This window comes from Toxorhynchites rutilus, unplaced genomic scaffold (assembly GCF_029784135.1).
Source record: "Toxorhynchites rutilus septentrionalis strain SRP unplaced genomic scaffold, ASM2978413v1 HiC_scaffold_281, whole genome shotgun sequence".
NCBI lineage: Eukaryota > Metazoa > Arthropoda > Insecta > Diptera > Culicidae > Toxorhynchites > Toxorhynchites rutilus.
In genome coordinates, this window is record NW_026599852.1 from 1 (window position 1) to 19,816 (window position 19,816).

General features: G+C 40.1%; 4 protein-coding genes across 4 annotated transcripts; 2 read left to right on the forward strand and 2 right to left on the reverse strand.

Moving 5' to 3' along the window:
• Positions 1-2,607: 2,607 nt before the first annotated feature.
• Positions 2,608-7,753, reverse strand: LOC129781926 (uncharacterized). The gene is made up of 2 exons (XM_055789424.1): positions 2,786-7,753; positions 2,608-2,637 (listed from the first exon to the last, which is right to left on the reverse strand). Exons 1-2 carry the CDS (start codon positions 7,751-7,753, stop codon positions 2,608-2,610), a joined length of 4,998 nt encoding a protein of 1,665 aa, XP_055645399.1.
• A 929-nt stretch (positions 7,754-8,682) lies between these two features.
• On the forward strand, positions 8,683-9,354 carry LOC129781923 (adult cuticle protein 1-like). The gene is made up of 2 exons (XM_055789421.1): positions 8,683-8,804; positions 8,871-9,354. The coding sequence occupies exons 1-2, from the start codon at positions 8,799-8,801 to the stop codon at positions 9,231-9,233; spliced, it is 369 nt and encodes a 122-aa protein (XP_055645396.1). The 5' UTR covers positions 8,683-8,798; the 3' UTR covers positions 9,234-9,354.
• A 4,027-nt stretch (positions 9,355-13,381) lies between these two features.
• LOC129781924 (adult cuticle protein 1-like) lies at positions 13,382-13,961 on the reverse strand. The gene is made up of 2 exons (XM_055789422.1): positions 13,892-13,961; positions 13,382-13,828 (listed from the first exon to the last, which is right to left on the reverse strand). The coding sequence occupies exons 1-2, from the start codon at positions 13,895-13,897 to the stop codon at positions 13,460-13,462; spliced, it is 375 nt and encodes a 124-aa protein (XP_055645397.1). The 5' UTR covers positions 13,898-13,961; the 3' UTR covers positions 13,382-13,459.
• A 509-nt stretch (positions 13,962-14,470) lies between these two features.
• On the forward strand, positions 14,471-15,149 carry LOC129781925 (adult cuticle protein 1-like). Its single transcript, XM_055789423.1, has 2 exons — positions 14,471-14,555; positions 14,617-15,149. Exons 1-2 carry the CDS (start codon positions 14,550-14,552, stop codon positions 14,983-14,985), a joined length of 375 nt encoding a protein of 124 aa, XP_055645398.1. The 5' UTR covers positions 14,471-14,549; the 3' UTR covers positions 14,986-15,149.
• Positions 15,150-19,816: the final 4,667 nt, after the last annotated feature.

Below are 19,816 nucleotides of genomic sequence, written 5' to 3' on the forward strand. Positions count from 1 at the left end.
TTGCGTTTTCCCAACACTAATGGTGTTGGTGATTACGTCTCCTATGCAAAAATGGACAGTACTGTCATCTCGAAAATTGTTTTTTACTCAAAATTGAACACTCTGGGACTCATCAACCAAAAGGAAGAACTCGAAAAGAAACAGAGTAATCAAATTCAACTTCAGCAACTGGAACGGTAGCAAAGCAGCAACACCAACAGAAAAAATTTCAGCAGCAGCAACAACACCGGTGCCGCAGCAGCAAACAAATTTAATTTTCCCGGATGCAATCTGAAAGGAAATACGACACGTGTCTTTACGTTTCGTGTTTTATTCCATCGTTCACAAAGCGGGGAAATTAATTTATTTGTTCTTTTCAGAACTATTTTATCAAGAGAGTCTCCGTAGTGGACTCACACAAGTTCAAGCGTCTAGCGTGCTGTTTATTCAACACACACAGTGGTGCAATCATGTTCGGTTGAGGCATCGCGTCGATTTCCATGTTGTCTGGTGGAGAGTGCTTCTGTATTTCTAAATCAAACGTACACTAAATCAAACGTAAACGTATAAAATTATAGTTTTTCCAAATATTAAAAAATATAGACGGTGAAAAAATGGAAAAATATTTTAGTACGCAACGCAATGCTCGAAATTTTCTGAAAAAATCACACATATCAAAAAATACTTAGGAACGCATTCAATTATAAATTAGAGCAGTACTGGGTCTCAAAATTATAATTAAAAAAATCGAAATCATAAAAAAAAATGTTTTGCACAATTTGGTACACTAAAAATCCTGAAAACACATAACACATATCTAGAAAAGACGAAGTAACGCATTTCACTACAAATCAAAGCAATACTGAATCTTTAAATTAAAAGAATTTTTTTTTACTGAGACTTGAATATTTGTTGAAATAAAAATAAAGAAAATGTTTTGTTTGGTGGCCTTTTTTACTTCACTACCAGCCAGGCCATTTTCACCCGAAGTGTTTTCTTACAGGAATTAGTTAACTCGGTGTCAGCTCTAATAATTTTCGTTATAGTTCTAATTGAAGGTATGTTGTTAAGTACGAATGTTTTATAAAAAATAATACAATTATTAAATTTCATAATTGAATGAAAATAATCGATGAACGTTCTTCAACCTTCCTATACTCCCTCATAGGTCTGACAGACCGAGAATCAATGAGGTGGCTGAAGAAAATGACTATTAAAACTGAATGGAGTTAAAGAAAAATTATTTTCTGGAGTTCTTTCATTCTATTACATCCTTTTCTTTAAATGAATACCAATAACGCCTAAAAATACACAATAATAATATAACAGAGCCACGCACAGTCTGTGAGTATATAAGTTACGATATTGCGCGCGAGTACAGGAGAGTAAAAAACATGTCTAGGCTGCATATACTTATGAAAAAGCCATCATACGCTTAACTACACAATTATCAATTACTGTTGCAACCGCAACGGAAGAGAAACAATTTTCCGTTTTTTTAAACGTTTATTTCAATACGCAATACAATGGCGATGGCGATGACGACGACGTTAAAAAATCCCTACCGTAGGTATAAATCAATACATTAAAATGGTTCTATTGTACATAGTAGTTTTAGGAATAGAAGTAGTTTTAAATTGTACATATTAATTTTAAGGTTTTTTACACTATCATAAGTTTTTCTGTGTTGCAGCTAGATTTAGATTTAGAGAACTTACGTTTAGTGTCTCGTTTGTTTAGTTCGTTGGAGGTGGGGTTATTTTTAAGAATCTTCGTTCTCTCGATTTGCAGCTGTAAATTTAGTTTTAGCATTAGACATAGCACAATCGATTTACTAGCTTACTTACAATAATATAGGATATACAATTAAGAATAATTACGCTTAACGCTTTTGTAACAATCAATTTAGGACTTTCTTTCACTTCTGACTATTTGTTTTTGAATCATTGAATCATTGTTGTGTTTTCTTTTGATTCTCGGTGAAACACAGTAGCGCGCCGAAAGTGGGAACGTTTTATTTCTCTCAAGGTGTTTGGGAGCAGGTGCGTCGCAACCGCACGTTGCGACACTCTCCCCCAGTGCATCAGGGCCATTGATCCTATGTACTTACGCTTGCACCTACGTCCAACACAGCGATCTTCACGACTGGCCTCTCTAGCACTCCAGTCGAGGTCTGTACCAGAGCACGACGAACCTGTCCATCCTTGGACCGAATTGCGTGGACAACTCGACCTTTCGGCCAGCAGTTCCTCGGCAGAGTCTCATCAACGATGACGACGATGTCCCCTTCTGCGATTGGCTTGACGTGGCTAAACCATTTCGTCCTCCGAGTGAGAGTTGGTAGGTATTCAGCTACCCAGCGACGCCAAAACCGGTTTGCGTAGACTTGGGAGGATTTCCAGGTGTGTTTCAGAGCGTAACTGCTGTCGTCAAACGTGAACGGGGGCTTTGAACCATCTGATGACCCGATCAGAAAATGATTCGGAGTGAGAGCTTGGGAAAGCTCGTCATCTAATGGCAATTCCGTTAGAGGTCGTGAGTTGATGATTAGTTCGATCTCTGAGAGCATGTTCTTCAATAGTTCATCGGTGGGTGTGCGTGTGCCTTGGAGTTGCTTCAGGGGTTTCTTCACGGATTGAACAAGGCGTTCCCAGGCTCCTCCGAAATGTGGAGATGCAGGAGGGTTGAAAGACCATTTCGTATCAGTGGTGACGAAGTGCTCTATCAGCTTTTCGTGGTCCATTTTTTGTAACGCTTCTTTCAATTCTCGACTTGCTCCGATGAAGTTCGTACCGCGATCGCTTACTATCTCCAGAGGGGTACCTCTCCTGGCGATGAAGTTTCTGATGGCGAGAATGCATGAGTCGGTTGTGAGGCTGTGAGCAACTTCAAGATGTATCGCTCGCACCGTTAGGCATGTGATCAGCACTCCCCATCGTTTCTCGGTCCTCCGGCCAACAACTACATGTATTGGACCGAAGTAGTCGATGCCAACGTAGGAAAATGGACGACAGAAAGCCTTCAGGCGTGCGGGTGGCAGAGCTGACATTTCTGGAGCAACTGGCTTCGCCTGGCGATTCTTGCAGTGCTGACACCGTGCTCGTACGCGTTTGTAGGCCGACCGTAGCTGAGGCACGTAAAATCTACGCCGAATCTGGTTGAGTGTAGTCTGGTGATTCATGTGACAGAAATGCTGATGAACACTGGATATAATGAGGTCGGTAACGGGATGACACTTCGGCAACAGTATCGGGCGCTTCGTACAATCATCGACGTCTTCACAAGCATCTATACGTCCTTTCATTCGCAGCAGCCCCTCTTCATCCAGAAACGGACTGAGCCCATACAGCGAGCTACTCTTGGGCAATGCGTTCTTCCATGGTGCGAGCTTCGGTTTCTGTAATGCAGCTATCTCTGCAACGAATTCAGCATTCTGAACCAGTTTGAGAATTAACAACTCTGCTTTTCCAAGCTCTTCTTGTGTCAATGGGCCGGTGACGATGGGCTCCTTCGATAATTTCTTGCGCAGATTCGATGGATACCGCTGTACGAATGCAACATGACGCAGCAGCCGCTTCCATTTAGGGAAATCTTCCCACCTAAACAGGACACGCTTGACGGAATGATGTAGCACATTGGGTCGCTTCTCTTCTGCGGTGTAATCGAAGCTCGATACTGCAACAGGCCACTCTTCCTTTGCCTCCCACAAGAATTGTGGACCACGGAACCAACGACTAGCAGGAGAAAAATCCGGGAGTTTCTGCCATTTCGTCGCATCGTCAGCAACATTCAGTTTCGTCGGAATCCAATTCCATTCGTTAACCTCGGTCAACTCTAGAATTTCACTGATCCGCACTGCGACGAATTGATTGTATCTCCGGTGATCGGAATTCAACCAGCAAAGAACGTCACGCGCCTCCGTCCAGAAAAACTGTTTTGTTGGTTTAAGCTGGTGAGACATCATGATACCTTTCGCCAAACGGGCACCGATAACTGCTGCCTGAAGTTCAAGTCTGGGAATCGACACGAATCGCAACGGAGCTACTCTTGTTTTCGCGCCGACGAGCGCACATTCCACTTCGCCATCTTCTTCGAACCGGAGGTAGGCAACTGCGGCATATCCGTTTTCGGATGCATCTACGAACACATGGAGTTGAATTTCGTTTTGACCGCCTGTACTCGTTTTTATCCGGTAACACCTGGGTACACTGACGGATTCCACTTGCGGAAGAACTTGCAACCATATTTGCCATTTCTCCCACTGTTCGCTCTTAATGGGTTCGTCCCAATTTATGCCACTACGCCAAATTTCCTGGAGCAGGATTTTCAGGAACATAAGGAAATTCGCAAGTAGTCCAAGTGGGTCGTAGATCGTCATCAGCGTACTCAAAATCTGCCTTTTGGTTGGCACAATATGACCTTGCAGTAGATCGACATTTATCCTCGAAGACACTTTGAAGGTGAAGGTGTCGGCTGCGGTGCACCACCACAATCCCAGAACTTTCTCGGTTCCCATTTCGCTCAACAGATTCAAGCTCTTCTCTCCTGGATTTGCCTTCAGCTCCTGCAGTACTCGATTCGAATTTGACAGCCAATTCCTTATTTCGAAACCTGCCTCTGCGTGAATGAATCGGACATCTACAGCTAGCTTAATCGCCTCATCTTCTGTCTCCACACTGGACAGCATATCATCCACGTAATGCTCTCTAATTATCGCCTCCGCTGCCCTCGGGAACTTATCCTGAAATCGTTGCGCATTGTGGTTCTTCACATATTGTGCACAGCTGGGTGAGCAGGTTGCCCCGAAAGTCATTACCTTTGTGACATAGACATCTGAGCTACGATTTGATTCTCCGTTCCGCCATAGAAACCTCAAACACTGTTGATCGCGCCAGTTCATCAACACCTGAAGAAACATCTCTCGAATGTCGCCCGTTATGGCAATGCGAAATTCTCGGAAGCGTTGTAAAACGGATAGAAGAGAAGTAAGTTGATCTGGTCCAGTTAGCAGGAACGAGTTCAGCGAAACACCCGCCACCTTTGTGGCTGCATCCCACACTATGCGCAACTTTCCCGGCTTATTGGGATTGACAACAGGGAATATTGGAAGGTACCACACGCGTTCGAATCTCTCGGCTAGTTGGTTCTCCGTCAGTTTTACGATGTACCCAGATCGCTCGTAATCCCTAAGTTTCTCCTTCAGAGCTTCAGCTAGATCAGGGTCCCGTTGCATTCGCTTTTCCAGACATATCAGCCGCTTCATTGCCATTGATTTGCTGTCTGGCATTCGAACATCATCATACCGCCAGAGTAATCCAGTTTCATAGCGCCCCTTGTTCACATTAGTCAGAGATTTCAACAATTTCTCGGCTCGCTCGTCGTCCTTCGACATCAGTGGTTTAACGGAACTTATTGCGATGCTGTCTAACGAAAAGTACGCTTTTACTGCGTTGTGTAGCTCTGCGTCGCTCTGTTCGGTACATGGACACACATGAAGACTGTGGTGTGCGACTAAACTAGTCGTTGTTTGGGATTCTATAGAGCAAGGCCCGAATACTATCCACCCCAGGCGTGTTTTGGCAGCGATTGGTTCGTCCTTTCTTCCTTCTCTGCTGTCGAGCGCGTGGCCCAAGCGGCAATTATCCATTCCTATAAGTATCCGTGGTCGAACATTGCGATAGGAATCAGCCGGCAAGGCCGTCAAATGATGAAAATGTCGCGCTAATTCCTCCATCGCGAGAGTTTGCTGGGGTAGAGCGAGACTGTCCACGGTGTGCACTTTCGGTATCCAATATGTTCTCATGTCGTGCACTCCGGAAATATCTACCGCTAACTTCACAGAATTCATTTCCTGACGTTGATAATCCCCTGTCCAGCCCAGACACAAGGGATATGATTCACCTTGAATGTCTAGCTCCTTCAGCAAACTATGTTCCATCAGCGTCACTGACGAACCGTCGTCCAAAAAGGCGAATGTGCGTACAATCTTCCCTCGTCCGTGAAGTAGCACCGGCACGTATCGGAAGAGAATCTTGCTAACATCGTTAATGTGAAAATTACAATTCTCGGTAGGTGTAATTGCTTCCGCCTGTAGACTCGATATCTGAGGATTCTCCATTCGCTGGTATCTGGAATCGTCGTGTAGCAACCTGTGATGCATGTATGAACATCCGTTTCTACCACAGGCTTGCTTTACTGCACATGCTCCGAAATGTTTCGACAGACACTTCCGACACAATTTATTCTGTTTCAGCACTGCCCATCGCGCCCCGATATCCAATTCTTGAAACCTTTGGCACAACCCTACACTGCTGCATTCTCCGTGACAAATAACGCATTGCTTGCTGGCTGGTTTCGACGTACTTTTGGAGGACATCGTAGAGTTTGGAAAATGATTTGAGTCGGACTGAATGTGGACATTAACTTCCTCCTTTCGGACACGCTTCTCAGTTCTACCAACGTACATACTGATCGTCGATGGAATCGTTACTACGCAAGCTGCTTCCACTAGCGTGCCCAACCAGCTACTGAAATCCGATAGTGTGACCGCTGACATTGTTTGACGATGCTTTGCCCAGTCGAGCTTCACAGTAGGTGGCAGTCTCTCAACGAGTTCTTGAAGGAGTGCCACGTTGCATAGATGCTCGTTCAAACCACACGCCACAATCGTTGCGCACATGTTCTGGACTGCTACGCCGAAATCTATCAGAGTTCCCAATTTCTCCGCCTTTGGCGCTGGCATTTCCCGAATCTTGCAAACTAACGAGTGAACGATGATTTCAGGACGGCCAAACAGCATACGAAGCGTATTGATGACACCATCAAGTCCTGCTGGATACAACAACCGACTACGAACTGTCTCAAGAGCTTTGCCTTTCAAACTGCGTTGGAGTCGAAGCAAATTTTCTTCATCGCTAAAGCCGCATATCCTTGTGGTACTCTCATAAGTGGCGATGAATAAAGGCCACTCTTCAGGGTTGCCCGAGAATGTAGGTAACTCCTTTGCCACCGCGTGTCGCGCAGCGAGTTGACTCCTGCTGAGTTCATGAGAAGGATTCACTGTCGAAGATAGATGAAGGCCGTTAGGAATGAATGGATCCGCATCCGCATTCAAACCATCATTCCTCGCTGGGACAGGTTCGCTGCTGCTGATTTCCATCGCCCTCACTCGCTCCTCAAGACTCTTCGTTTCTGAATCCTGTTTTCTAGCCATCTCTGCGAGTTGTCTTTGCATCTGCTCGATCGCCTTGCTGACGTCATCTGTCTGACGATTCTCAGTTCCCAACGTTGTCGAATTTGCATTCGGTGGATGAACAACTACGGGAACGCTCAACTCCTCTCGTATCTGCTGTTCTCTTTTCTCCATACGACGCTGGAACTGGGACTGCAAATCCTTAATCGCATTCTGCATTTCGCGGTCCTTTTCCCGAAGCAGCTTTTCGTATGCCTGCTGTTGTTCTTCGAACCTACTTTGCATTTGGTCCATTCTCCTCTGGAATTCCCTGAGTAGCTCAACTTGCCCCTGGTTATCCACTGGCCTAGGCTCCGCTTCACTCTGTGCATGATCTGTAGTGATGACCGATGGGATCTGGTCTGCTCGTTTCGCCTCACACTCTGAACAGCTCCAATCAACTTCTTCGATTCCCTCAGTTACACCCACGCACACGAAATGGAACCATTTACCGCATTCGTCACAACTAACCATCCGGCTGTTGTCGAGATCCTTGCACAGCGCACAACTCACACCTGGTTTTGCCCGATTATTTCTCGGCATTATTGCAACCTCTATAAAGCTTCCCCGATCACGAACTAAACGGATTTTTTAAAATGTTGCAACCGCAACGGAAGAGAAACAATTTTCCGTTTTTTTAAACGTTTATTTCAATACGCAATACAATGGCGATGGCGATGACGACGACGTTAAAAAATCCCTACCGTAGGTATAAATCAATACATTAAAATGGTTCTATTGTACATAGTAGTTTTAGGAATAGAAGTAGTTTTAAATTGTACATATTAATTTTAAGGTTTTTTACACTATCATAAGTTTTTCTGTGTTGCAGCTAGATTTAGATTTAGAGAACTTACGTTTAGTGTCTCGTTTGTTTAGTTCGTTGGAGGTGGGGTTATTTTTAAGAATCTTCGTTCTCTAGATTTGCAGCTGTAAATTTAGTTTTAGCATTAGACATAGCACAATCGATTTACTAGCTTACTTACAATAATATAGGATATACAATTAAGAATAATTACGCTTAACGCTTTTGTAACAATCAATTTAGGACTTTCTTTCACTTCTGACTATTTGTTTTTGAATCATTGAATCATTGTTGTGTTTTCTTTTGATTCTCGGTGAAACACAGTAGCGCGCCGAAAGTGGGAACGTTTTATTTCTCTCAAGGTGTTTGGGAGCAGGTGCGTCGCAACCGCACGTTGCGACAATTACCGAAGAAAATGTAGGAATCGATACTTGATTCACTTTTCCAAACCAGTTCCTCTAAGATGTGATGAACTTTATAACATCCACCCAGAGTTATGAAAAAACTAGAATAGCCGTTGCAATAAAACAAAAGTAGGAGGTGTAATCTGTTTGGACGAAAAATAATTTCCATAGCGAAGAACGCGAAGCAAAAACAATTGAATTAAAGTTTATGAACCAGTTTTGATTCTCGGGGACCAGTGTCAATCATTTGTTCTGGCTAGCTGAGAAGATCTGATTGAGTATATAAGGTCGCACTAAATTATTCTGGAAGCACAATACATCAACGTTCAGAGCAATTCACTTATTCCGCTTCTCAACGAGAATCCTCTAAACAATAATCATGAAGGTGAGTTTTAAATCGTCACATTATTTAAATTACAACATGTAATCAACATTGTTTCCATTTGAATAGTGCATCGCAGCTGTAGTCATGATGGTTCTCGCCCTCACCGAAGGAGCCCTTGTCCCATTGGCCTATTCCTCTCCATTGGCCCTGGCTGCACCCCACACCACCGTCGTCCAGCAGAACCTGGGTGCCCCACTGACTTACGCCGCTCCATTGGCTTACTCCGCCGTTGCCCCAGCTATTAGCTACGCTGCCCACGCTTCGGTCGTTCCAACCGCTTATGTCCATCAGCCAGCCATTGCCGTTCTTGCCCAGCAGGAAGGTCGTTATCTGGCCGCCACTCGTGGAGCCATCCATGATGCCCCTCTGGAAGGACACGCCATCTCCCAGCAGTCGCTGAACCTTGCCCCAGCCCCAGGAACTCTGTAAGCAACGATGTGCTGTGCGTTGTGTGAATGATTTTGACGGGGTTTTTTACGGTTTCGATCAAAGTTTCTGCTCTATGTGATTTGATTATGTGGAATAAATTAGGTGAACTTTTTAACTGCAATTGGCTCGTTTGTGTTTGTGCTCGTTGTGTTTGAGCAATACTATATCTGAAACTTCCATAAAATTCAGCAAATTCTGCAACGAATTAGAGGTTCAATATTGGCCATAAATTGATTTAAATATTTAATTTCAGTGACTTCAACAACAAATTGTATAGTAAAACTCATATGGTTCATGAGTATAATAAAAGAGGAATACAGAAGCCAAATTAGATGTATCTCATTTCGACAAAAGCCTTTTAAATTTTCGGTAGTCTTAAAGGAAAATTTGTTATATTGATCGTTACGATGTTTTGGCTACATACAATATAATCGAAAAACATGTCAGTGCAAGTAATGTAAAGCATGAGAAATTAATCATTTACATGATTTACAAAAATCTTGAGGTATTCAAAATGAACCATCTTCAGATACCTCCATAGCTGGTTTTCACCCGAAGAAAGTCCAGCAACCAGTCGATAAACTACAACAAGTTCTGTTCGCAACAAGACGAATTGAAGGCAGCGATCCAGGACCAACGTCCATAATTGGGGGTCTCCGTAGCCACATTGGTTGCGCGTTCGCTTAGTAAGCGATCGATCGTGAGTTCAAAACTCAGGGCCCTCCAGATTATTCACCAGAATAATGGAGTAACAAAATTATTATTATAAGAACCATAGCATCAAGACATATGTTGGAGCAGTGCGCGATCGCACACTACTGTGTAGTGGCTGAGGTGAAAACAAAATTTTATAAAACACGCAAGTATCATATCCATTGTTGGTAATATTGAACTCGTAGCATGTATCATATTGAATAGGTCGAATTCCGCCTTTACGCCGAAAAATGACAACTGTGGAATGTGCTAATTAAAGGTATGATTAACATGTGACATGTACACGATTAAAGTTCGGCTCTGTTACTGCTAAAATGCTAATGAGCCCTAAATAAATAAAAGGGACAAAAAAACGTCCATAATTAGCCAATATGACTGACGTTGTGTTTCACCAGGTCAACACCGAATCTCATGTTTTCTTGACAACCTGACGAATTCTCTAAGATTCAATATCCCACCTATACCAACGATATATTGCACCCTTAGAACGTACCTTGTTCAGGTTCCTGCAAAATTCGTTTAAGGGCCATAACATTGAATCTTTGGACATCATAAAAAGCACCTTGACCACTTGTTTGACAATATACAAAACAAGTTCGGGTGGGTCGAATTTCCTAGCTGCGTTGAAGATGGCGAATCATGCGAAACAAAACGGTGCCTGTAAATATATCAGGTAACATGCCAAAAAATCTGGATAAACCCTTAACGTCATTGAGGGGGTATTCTAGTCTAAGGTCACGAATTCTGGACGTTTCTTCAATCTCTGAATAAATGTAACAAATAATATATTTAGTGTCCATTATTTCATTATTTGTATATTTATCTTTTAACAATACAACAGGAACTTAACGGAAATAAAATAAGTAAAAAAAACTTTTTGAGTTAAACGGTTTAATTGTGATTAAACATAATAATGTACTAAAAACTAGAAAATAATTAGGCAAGTAGCAGTTAGCAGTTATCACACCTCTCCTTCATTAGTCTAGGGCATTGATAAGACTAAAATAAAATCGTGGGACATATCATGAAGTCGTTAATTGTGGATAATGGAATTCCAACGTGCCCCGCTACAGACAAACATGCAAACATATAAACATACAAACATACAAACATACAAACATACAAACATACAAACATACAAACATACAAACATACAAACATACAAACATACAAACATACAAACATACAAACATACAAACATACAAACATACAAACATACAAACATACAAACATACAAACATACAAACATACAAACATACAAACATACAAACATACAAACATACAAACATACAAACATACAAAACATACAAACATACAAACATACAAACATACAAACATACAAACATACAAACATACAAACATACAAACATACAAACATACAAACATACAAATATACAAACATACAAACATACAAACATACAAACATACAAACATACAAACATACAAACATACAAACATACAAACATACAAACATACAAACATACAAACATACAAACATACAAACATACAAACATACAAACATACAAACATACAAACATACAAACATACAAACATACAAACATACAAACATACAAACATACAAACATACAAACATACAAACATACAAACATACAAACATACAAACATACAAACATACAAACATACAAACATACAAACATACAAACATACAAACATACAAACATACAAACATACAAACATACAAACATACAAACATACAAACATACAAACATACAAACATACAAACATACAAACATACAAACATACAAACATACAAACATACAAACATACAAACATACAAACATACAAACATACAAACATACAAACATACAAACATACAAACATACAAACATACAAACATACAAACATACAAACATACAAACATACAAACATACAAACATACAAACATACAAACATACAAACATACAAACATACAAACATACAAACATACAAACATACAAACATACAAACATACAAACATACAAACATACAAACATACAAACATACAAACATACAAACATACAAACATACAAACATACAAACATACAAACATACAAACATACAAACATACAAACATACAAACATACAAACATACAAACATACAAACATACAAACATACAAACATACAAACATACAAACATACAAACATACAAACATACAAACATACAAACATACAAACATACAAACATACAAACATACAAACATACAAACATACAAACATACAAACATACAAACATACAAACATACAAACATACAAACATACAAACATACAAACATACAAACATACAAACATACAAACATACAAACATACAAACATACAAACATACAAACATACAAACATACAAACATACAAACATACAAACATACAAACATACAAACATACAAACATACAAACATACAAACATACAAACATACAAACATACAAACATACAAACATACAAACATACAAACATACAAACATACAAACATACAAACATACAAACATACAAACATACAAACATACAAACATACAAACATACAAACATACAAACATACAAACATACAAACATACAAACATACAAACATACAAACAGATTACAGCTAAATAAAACCGTTTAAGAATATTCAGAATTAAAATAGCAACAAGCTCGCAAAGTGAGAGGGTTCAAAAGAAAAGTTATGCCATGGCGTACACGAATTCAGCCTTCCGATTCAATGACACAAAAAATCGAACTAGAACAATATATTTTTTTCAAAAAACAAATTTCTTAAATTGGCGGCTGTTTGAAAACAAAAATTGAGTTTTTTCACGTTTTTTCTATGACGAATTATTTTTTTCAAAAATAGTGAAATTCAAAAATATTGTTTTTCTTCAAGTCAATTTTTGACATCAAAAACTCAAACTTTTACGCCTTTAGTGACAATATTTTTTTTTGACATCAAAAACTCAAACTCAAACAATAGTAAACAAAATACGATTTAGCTGAAATTCTGCATAGCGTATTTTTTCTCGGGAATCAACATTTTGCAAGAAGTCTCATTCGGAAATTCGAGATGACCTTTTTCATTGGCACCCTAAACAATACGTTATGCCTCCTGTTCCAAAAAAATCCCAGATTTGATTTTTGACAAAAAAAATTCGATTTTTTTTCCTGAAATTCGGCACAAAATATACAATGCTACTCACGCTATATGAGAAATTAGAAAACAAAAACAAAAATCATTTCTGAAAAAGGATGCTTTGTTGAATTTATGGTAACGAGCAAACAAATCGAGATTATTCTAAAAACAAGAATATTGACATCACTGTAAATAGCTGAAAAGGGTCTGTTGTTATTGAAGTCCATGAAAATTCCTTCATTACCACCAATTTTTCGAAGAAACTATTTTTCACTATTTCAGAAAAAATAGCAATGGAAAGAAAAGAAATTAAATTCAATTCAAAAATATATTCTTCACCATACACAAATCACAGACAAGCATTCAATTAATTTCTTCATACAAAAGTCGCCTACCCCAAGCAGCATTTCTGGAGCTTACAGAGTTCCTGGGGCTGGAGCCAAATTCAGAGACTGCTGAGAGATAGCGTGTCCGGCGAGTGGGGCATCATGGACAGCTCCACGAGTAGCGGCCACATAACGGCCCTCCTTTTGGGCAAGGACGGCAATGGCTGGCTGATGAACGTAAGCGGTTGGGATCACGGAAGCGTGGGCAGCATAGCTAATAGCTGGGGCAATGGCAGAGTAAGCCAATGGAGCGGCGTGGATCAGTGGAGCACCCAGGTTCTGCTGGACAACGGTGGTATGTGGGGCAGCGAGGGCCAGCGGAGAGGAATATGCCAGTGGGACAATGGATCCTTCAGCAACGGCGAGGGCGACGGCCATCATGACTACAGCTGCGATGCACTATGAGGAATAGGAAGATAGTTACATTGCGTGCCCTGGAAGTTGGAATAATTCACAAGCTACCTTCATGATTGTTGGTTTAAGGATTGCTGTCTCGAAACGAAACGATAGTTACAATTGAGAGAACTGATTATGTGTGATTCCAGAACTGATTATTCCCTGCTTTTATACACCAACCAAACGTTGAAGCTAATAACGGAAAGACAATTATCAATCTTTTATGTTCTGCTTTTTTTGTATCGACGCCGGTTAGTAACGAAAAACAATCAAAAGCAATGTAAATTTAACTGCCAAACGTATTTGTGTACTCGAATGAGCACATTACTACGTTCCGGATTCAGAATATTATGTCACAGTGAACAGGTTCTTAAGACTCATATCATTTAGAACTAGTTTTTTTTTATGAATGCCGAGATAGAATTTCAAGTAAAAGTTGCCAATAAAAGCAAGAGTATTTCATATCTTCCGAAACAAAAAAAAACTACCAATGAATTCCAACCTGTTTGAATTCACATATTGTCTTTGGATTAGAAAGGAATATTTCAACGTTTTGTGACGAAACAAACGCATGTCGTCACCCAATGTAACTGTTGGTTCTGATCTGCCGAAACAATTGGCGTATATAAGCCGAAAACCGTTCCGTCAAAGAAGCATAACCAATTCACATTTGAATCCATCACGTTCTTCTCGTCTAGCAACGACAATCCTTATAACAACAATCATGAAGGTGAGTTTTGAGACACAATAATAAGGATGCTTCGAAATCTTAATTCTTCTTTTCCTCACAGTGCATCGCAGCTGTAGTCATGATGGCCGTCGCCCTCGCCGTTGCTGAAGGATCCATTGTGCCACTGGCCTATTCCACTCCATTGGCCCTTGCTGCCCCACATACCACCGTTGTTCAGCAGAACCTGGGTGCTCCACTGATCCATGCCGCTCCATTGGCTTACTCTGCCATTGCCCCAGCTATTAGCTACGCCGCCCATGCTTCCGTGATCCCAACCGCTTACGTCCATCAGCCAGCCATTGCCGTCCTTGCCCAAAAGGAGGGCCGTTATGTGGCCGCTACCCGTGGAGCTGTCCATGATGCCCCACTCGCCGGACACGCTATCTCTCAGCAGTCTCTGAATCTGGCCCCAGCCCCAGGAACTCTGTAAGCTCCAGAAATGCTGCGTTGAGCTCAATGTACCTTTTTAGCGTAATCTACTGTGCTTGGAACCGATTGGAACGAATTAAAGATGGATTTGATTGAAAACTATTCTTCGATTATTCTATTTCTTGTTAATTGACATCAATATCATGGAACAATTCCACGCCAAATTAGTCAAAAAACTGATTTTGACCCGACCCTCTCCGATTTCATAAGCCTTGTACACCAGATGGCAGCTTTGTTTTTTTATTGGAAGTTTGAACAAAATCAATTAACAAATTTTGACGAAAAATATAACAATGCTTTGCCTGAGCCACCAAAAAAAGAGATTGATTTTTTTCCAAGAATTGATGAAATTCCATTGCTTTGCGAAATCGGAATCTTGTATACAAAATTCTTGTGTCACGATATTCGTGGTTGAATTCCTCCGAAACGACTCGAACGATTTTCAAGAAATTATGCACAAAAAATTTGGTAGGCATGAGAAAAAGACGTAAACTATATATGATACCGCTAGTGTACTAATTACCGTATGTTTAATACCGATTAGGGTAGCCCTATGCAAAAAAAAATCTAAATAATTCTGATTTCTATTTTTTCAAATTTGGCATAAAACTATATATAACCTCAAAGGTTCACCCCATCTCCTATTTTTAATCGCGATTTTATTGTTTTGGTATAAATAATATTCAAATAATCGACCCGTAGGTTGTTTTTCAAAGAGAGCGAATTTATTTACGTTGTTAAATGACATATGGCGCGTTCACTTCATTAGACATTCATCCTCACATGCGCCAATAACCTTAATTCGACTAAAGCCATGCGTATTACCAGCGAGCTGGAAGACTTTTTGAATAAACATAATGAATTATTGACATCCTTCATATCATACATGCTCGGTTTGCAAGGTGACGATCACGTTAATTTCATACATTCTAATCAATGTATACATTCAATGTGTATGTCGTTGAATACATTGCTGGAGTGATGGAGTCATGGTGACTGCGCAGTGACCCGAGAAATTGTGATTCGAAGAAAAAACAACAATATGGAGGTCATCGTTGACACTCACCGTTCAAACGACACTCTCCATCTTCTTCTTCAATGGTACTAATGTTTCCAATGTTCCTAACGTTCACCATCTCAACGCAGAATAACTTGCGAACGATATTGAGGTAGAGAGCGAATGACTGCGATTCTAAACCATCATAAGCGGTGTGAGGAAAAATACACTCATTTTCCAGACGCTATCATGAGCAACGCCGACGCAGCCTTTAATATTGCCAGGTTTAAACACATGCATTGTCATGATATTACAAAACGTGTGTACAAAAAAAAATTAATGAAATGTAGAACGAGCTGCATTACAACGTTACATGTATTCGGTTCCACACCTTGCTGAATGTATTCGGCTGGATGGCAAAATTACAAAAAATTGGGATTACCTCATATACACATTTTTAATTTGGATAATCGACAAAATACGCCCTGAGGAAATCGATAGTGTAATTTCCTCAAAAATTTCAGTCATTAAGCTTCGTGTTCCATTTCTGTGAAGCGTAAATTGTTATGAATTTTCGAGTGAATTGAACACGCTTCTAAAACATAAAAATAAATAAAATATGGCTCTTTTGTGTGTTCTGTGTAGCAAAATAATACATTCTCTTCAGGTATCTTGAACAAGAATAGTCTCTGATAATTATTTTATATTTTGAATGATATTTTGGTTGAAATGCAAGGAGATCAATAGATTATTGTTAAGTTAGGGTCAGGACGATGTCTACTAAGTATTGAAACAACATCGAATAAAAATTTTCATTCAAATTTCAACAACTTAAAATTGCTTTTATTGTTCGATATTGTTACCACAAATATGGTTCATGACCGTGCGGTAATCTAAAACTTTTATAGCCTTGCATAGCAGATGGAAAGTGTACAATGCATTTTCTCAAAAAATTCACCAACGACACGACCGCAATCTTAGGTGGATGTCCAATATATCAACTATTAAAAACTGATTATGACAGACAATCATTCATAAACATTAACAACGCAAACATTGACATGGAAAATCGTTCGACAGTACCATATTCGCCTCAGCTGAGCAAAACATTCAATGCTCATATTAATGTTGAGTTCTGTGGTTCGATGAAGAGCAACAAATAGATTTGCAACAACGAAATTTATATTGATATTCTTCATTTAATTTGTCTACTTTACGACAAAAATATATTCCTATTTTCACTTCAGATTCGTTAATGAAATACATCGGGACTGGAATACAAGAATGGTTTGTGTTTTTTTTTCAATTTTTGTCGGTGGCCATCGACTTGGCGCTCTATTTCTCGGTATGTCAAACACAAGAGTAACGAACGTTTCACGTATATGTAGATCGTTCAAACGTTTAAACGCACTTACAATACATTAGTTATTTTTTATTTAACAACCAACATATTCACTAGAAATAATGTTTATGGCAATTCAAGGATTGCTGGGTCATCTAGTGTTGTATAAAAAGTTATGTTGAGTTGATGTTTTTTTTTTTTTTTATTAATTCGTTTATTTTTACAGGCTCAGTTACTTAAGTTTAAAGGAGCCGAATTCTTAAGTATAATTTTAAAACTATATATATAAACAATTTTCTTACATCTATGGTAAGTAAAGTGAAAAACCGATTACTCGCGGTGTACTCGAGTTTAGGAGGGTGACATATTTTTAGGAGAAGGATGGGCTATAAGGAAATTGTAACAATGTTGATGAACACTCATTTCTTAAATCTATTCGTATATCTATAGTGTATTTACATTTCAACTTATTCTACTATTTATAGCAAGGGGACGAATTACCCGCAAAGGAAGGAAAGGAGGGTATAAGGATGTAGGCACAATCACACACGAAGATCGATAGATTTAAGGAAAACATATATATGGGACATGTAATCAAGGTCTAACCGAGACAACACATCTCTCACCGGCACATTGGGCTGTCTTCCTCGGGCCCGAAGGGAGTTTTCTAAATTCGATCTGGCGACAAGATACAACTCGCACGACCAAACAACGTGTTCGATGTCGTGGTAACCTTGGCCACAAGCACAGATATTGCCTTCGGCAAGATTAAAACGAAAAAGTAGCGCGTCTAACGAATAGTGATTGGACATGAGTCGGGAGAAGGTGCGAATAAAGTCCCGACTCAAGTCTAGACTTTTGAACCACGGTTTGAGGCTAACCTTAAGTGAAACAACCGGCCCAATTCATCTTCATTCCACTTGCGTTGCCAGTTAGCGATGGTATTTTTACGGACTAAAGAATAAAATTCATTGAAGGCGATTTAACGCTGATAAATATCGCCTTCAATTGCACCTACCTTTGCTAATGAGTCAGCCCTCTCATTACCCGGAATTGAGCAATGTGAAGGGACCCAGACAAAGGTAATGACATAACAGCGTCTGGATAAAGCACTCAAAATTTCTCGTATTCTCTCAAGGAAGTACGGCGAGTGCTTTTCCGGCCTCACTGAACGGATAGCTTCGACAGAGCTAAGACTATCCGTTACAATGTAATAGTGTTCAACAGGTCGTGAGGCGACGCTGTCCAGCGCCCAATGAATTGCTGCCAATTCAGCAATATACACTGAGCAAGGATTCTGAAGACTGTGTGAGGTGCTAAAAAATTCGTTGAACACTCCAAATCCTGTGGAATCATTTATAGTGGACCCATCAGTAAAGTACATATTATCACAATTGATACCCCCATACTTGGGGGGTCTCCGTAGCCACATTGGTTGCGCGTTCGCTTAGTAAGCGATCGATCGTGAGTTCAAAACTCAGGACCCTCATTGACCATCTTTGTGTTGTTACAGAATAGCTTCGTCCACGCAACAATCATCAGCGATGAAGATCGATCCACGGTCGAAATAAGATCGATTCATCCATACAACTGCTCTGCTCTGCAAGACACATCGGGCTGCTGTTCTATAAATAACTCAACAATGATCAATCAACTGTCTCCGCTGTCCGGTGGTCCAACTGGATAATGGAAGAACAAACAGAATACTCTTACGCCTAAATGGCTACTGTGTGAATGAATCATATGTAATGGTATAGAAGGAATACTGGCGAACGGCAACTGTGTAATGTGCTAATTATAGATATGATAACCATGTGACATGTACACGATTAAAATTCGGCTCTGTTACAGCTGAAATGCTAATGAGCCTTAAATAAATAAATGGGATAAAAAAAAACCCCATACATTTCATCGAAGATCGTTGGAGCGATCCTCGATCGTTGGTAATCTGAATATCCATGGATATCTTGCTTCATGGACAGATCAAAATGCACAGAGGAATTGATGTAGTCAGGGAAACAAACACGGTTGGGAATATACGAAGAAGGATCAACCTGCATGGAGATGAATTCATGATATGAACTCATGAATCCGGAGCGAAAATTCAGCTCGATCAGCTGCTCAAAATTCCCGATCACCAATGGGTTCATAACCTCACACCGGATGAGGAACTGAAGAGATAATAAATTGAAGCGATCTTTTAGTGGGAGTACACCTGCCAAAACCTCGAGGCTCATGGTATGTGTTGAGGGCATACATCCCAACGCAATACGGAGACAAAGATACTGAATTCGCTCGAGTTTAATGAGGTGTGTTTTGGCAGCTGATTGAAAAAAGGAAACTGCCATACTCCATCACTGAGAGAATAGTTATTCGATACAACATTATAAGATCTTCTGGGTGGGCTCCCCACCAGGTGCCGGTAATTGTACGGAGAAAGTTTATTCTTTGTTGGCATTTTTTACTCAGATACCTAATATGGGCCCCCAAGTA

Bases quoted from the DNA above. Each gene is read 5' to 3' on its own strand.
- LOC129781926 (XM_055789424.1), bottom strand. From the start codon at position 7,753: ATGCCGAGAAATAATCGGGCAAAACCAGGTGTGAGTTGTGCGCTGTGC. The intron at 2,638-2,785 runs GTAAGCGATCGC...CACATTTCGGAG, and splicing joins GAGGTACCCCTCTGGAGATA to GAGCCTGGGAACGCCTTGTT.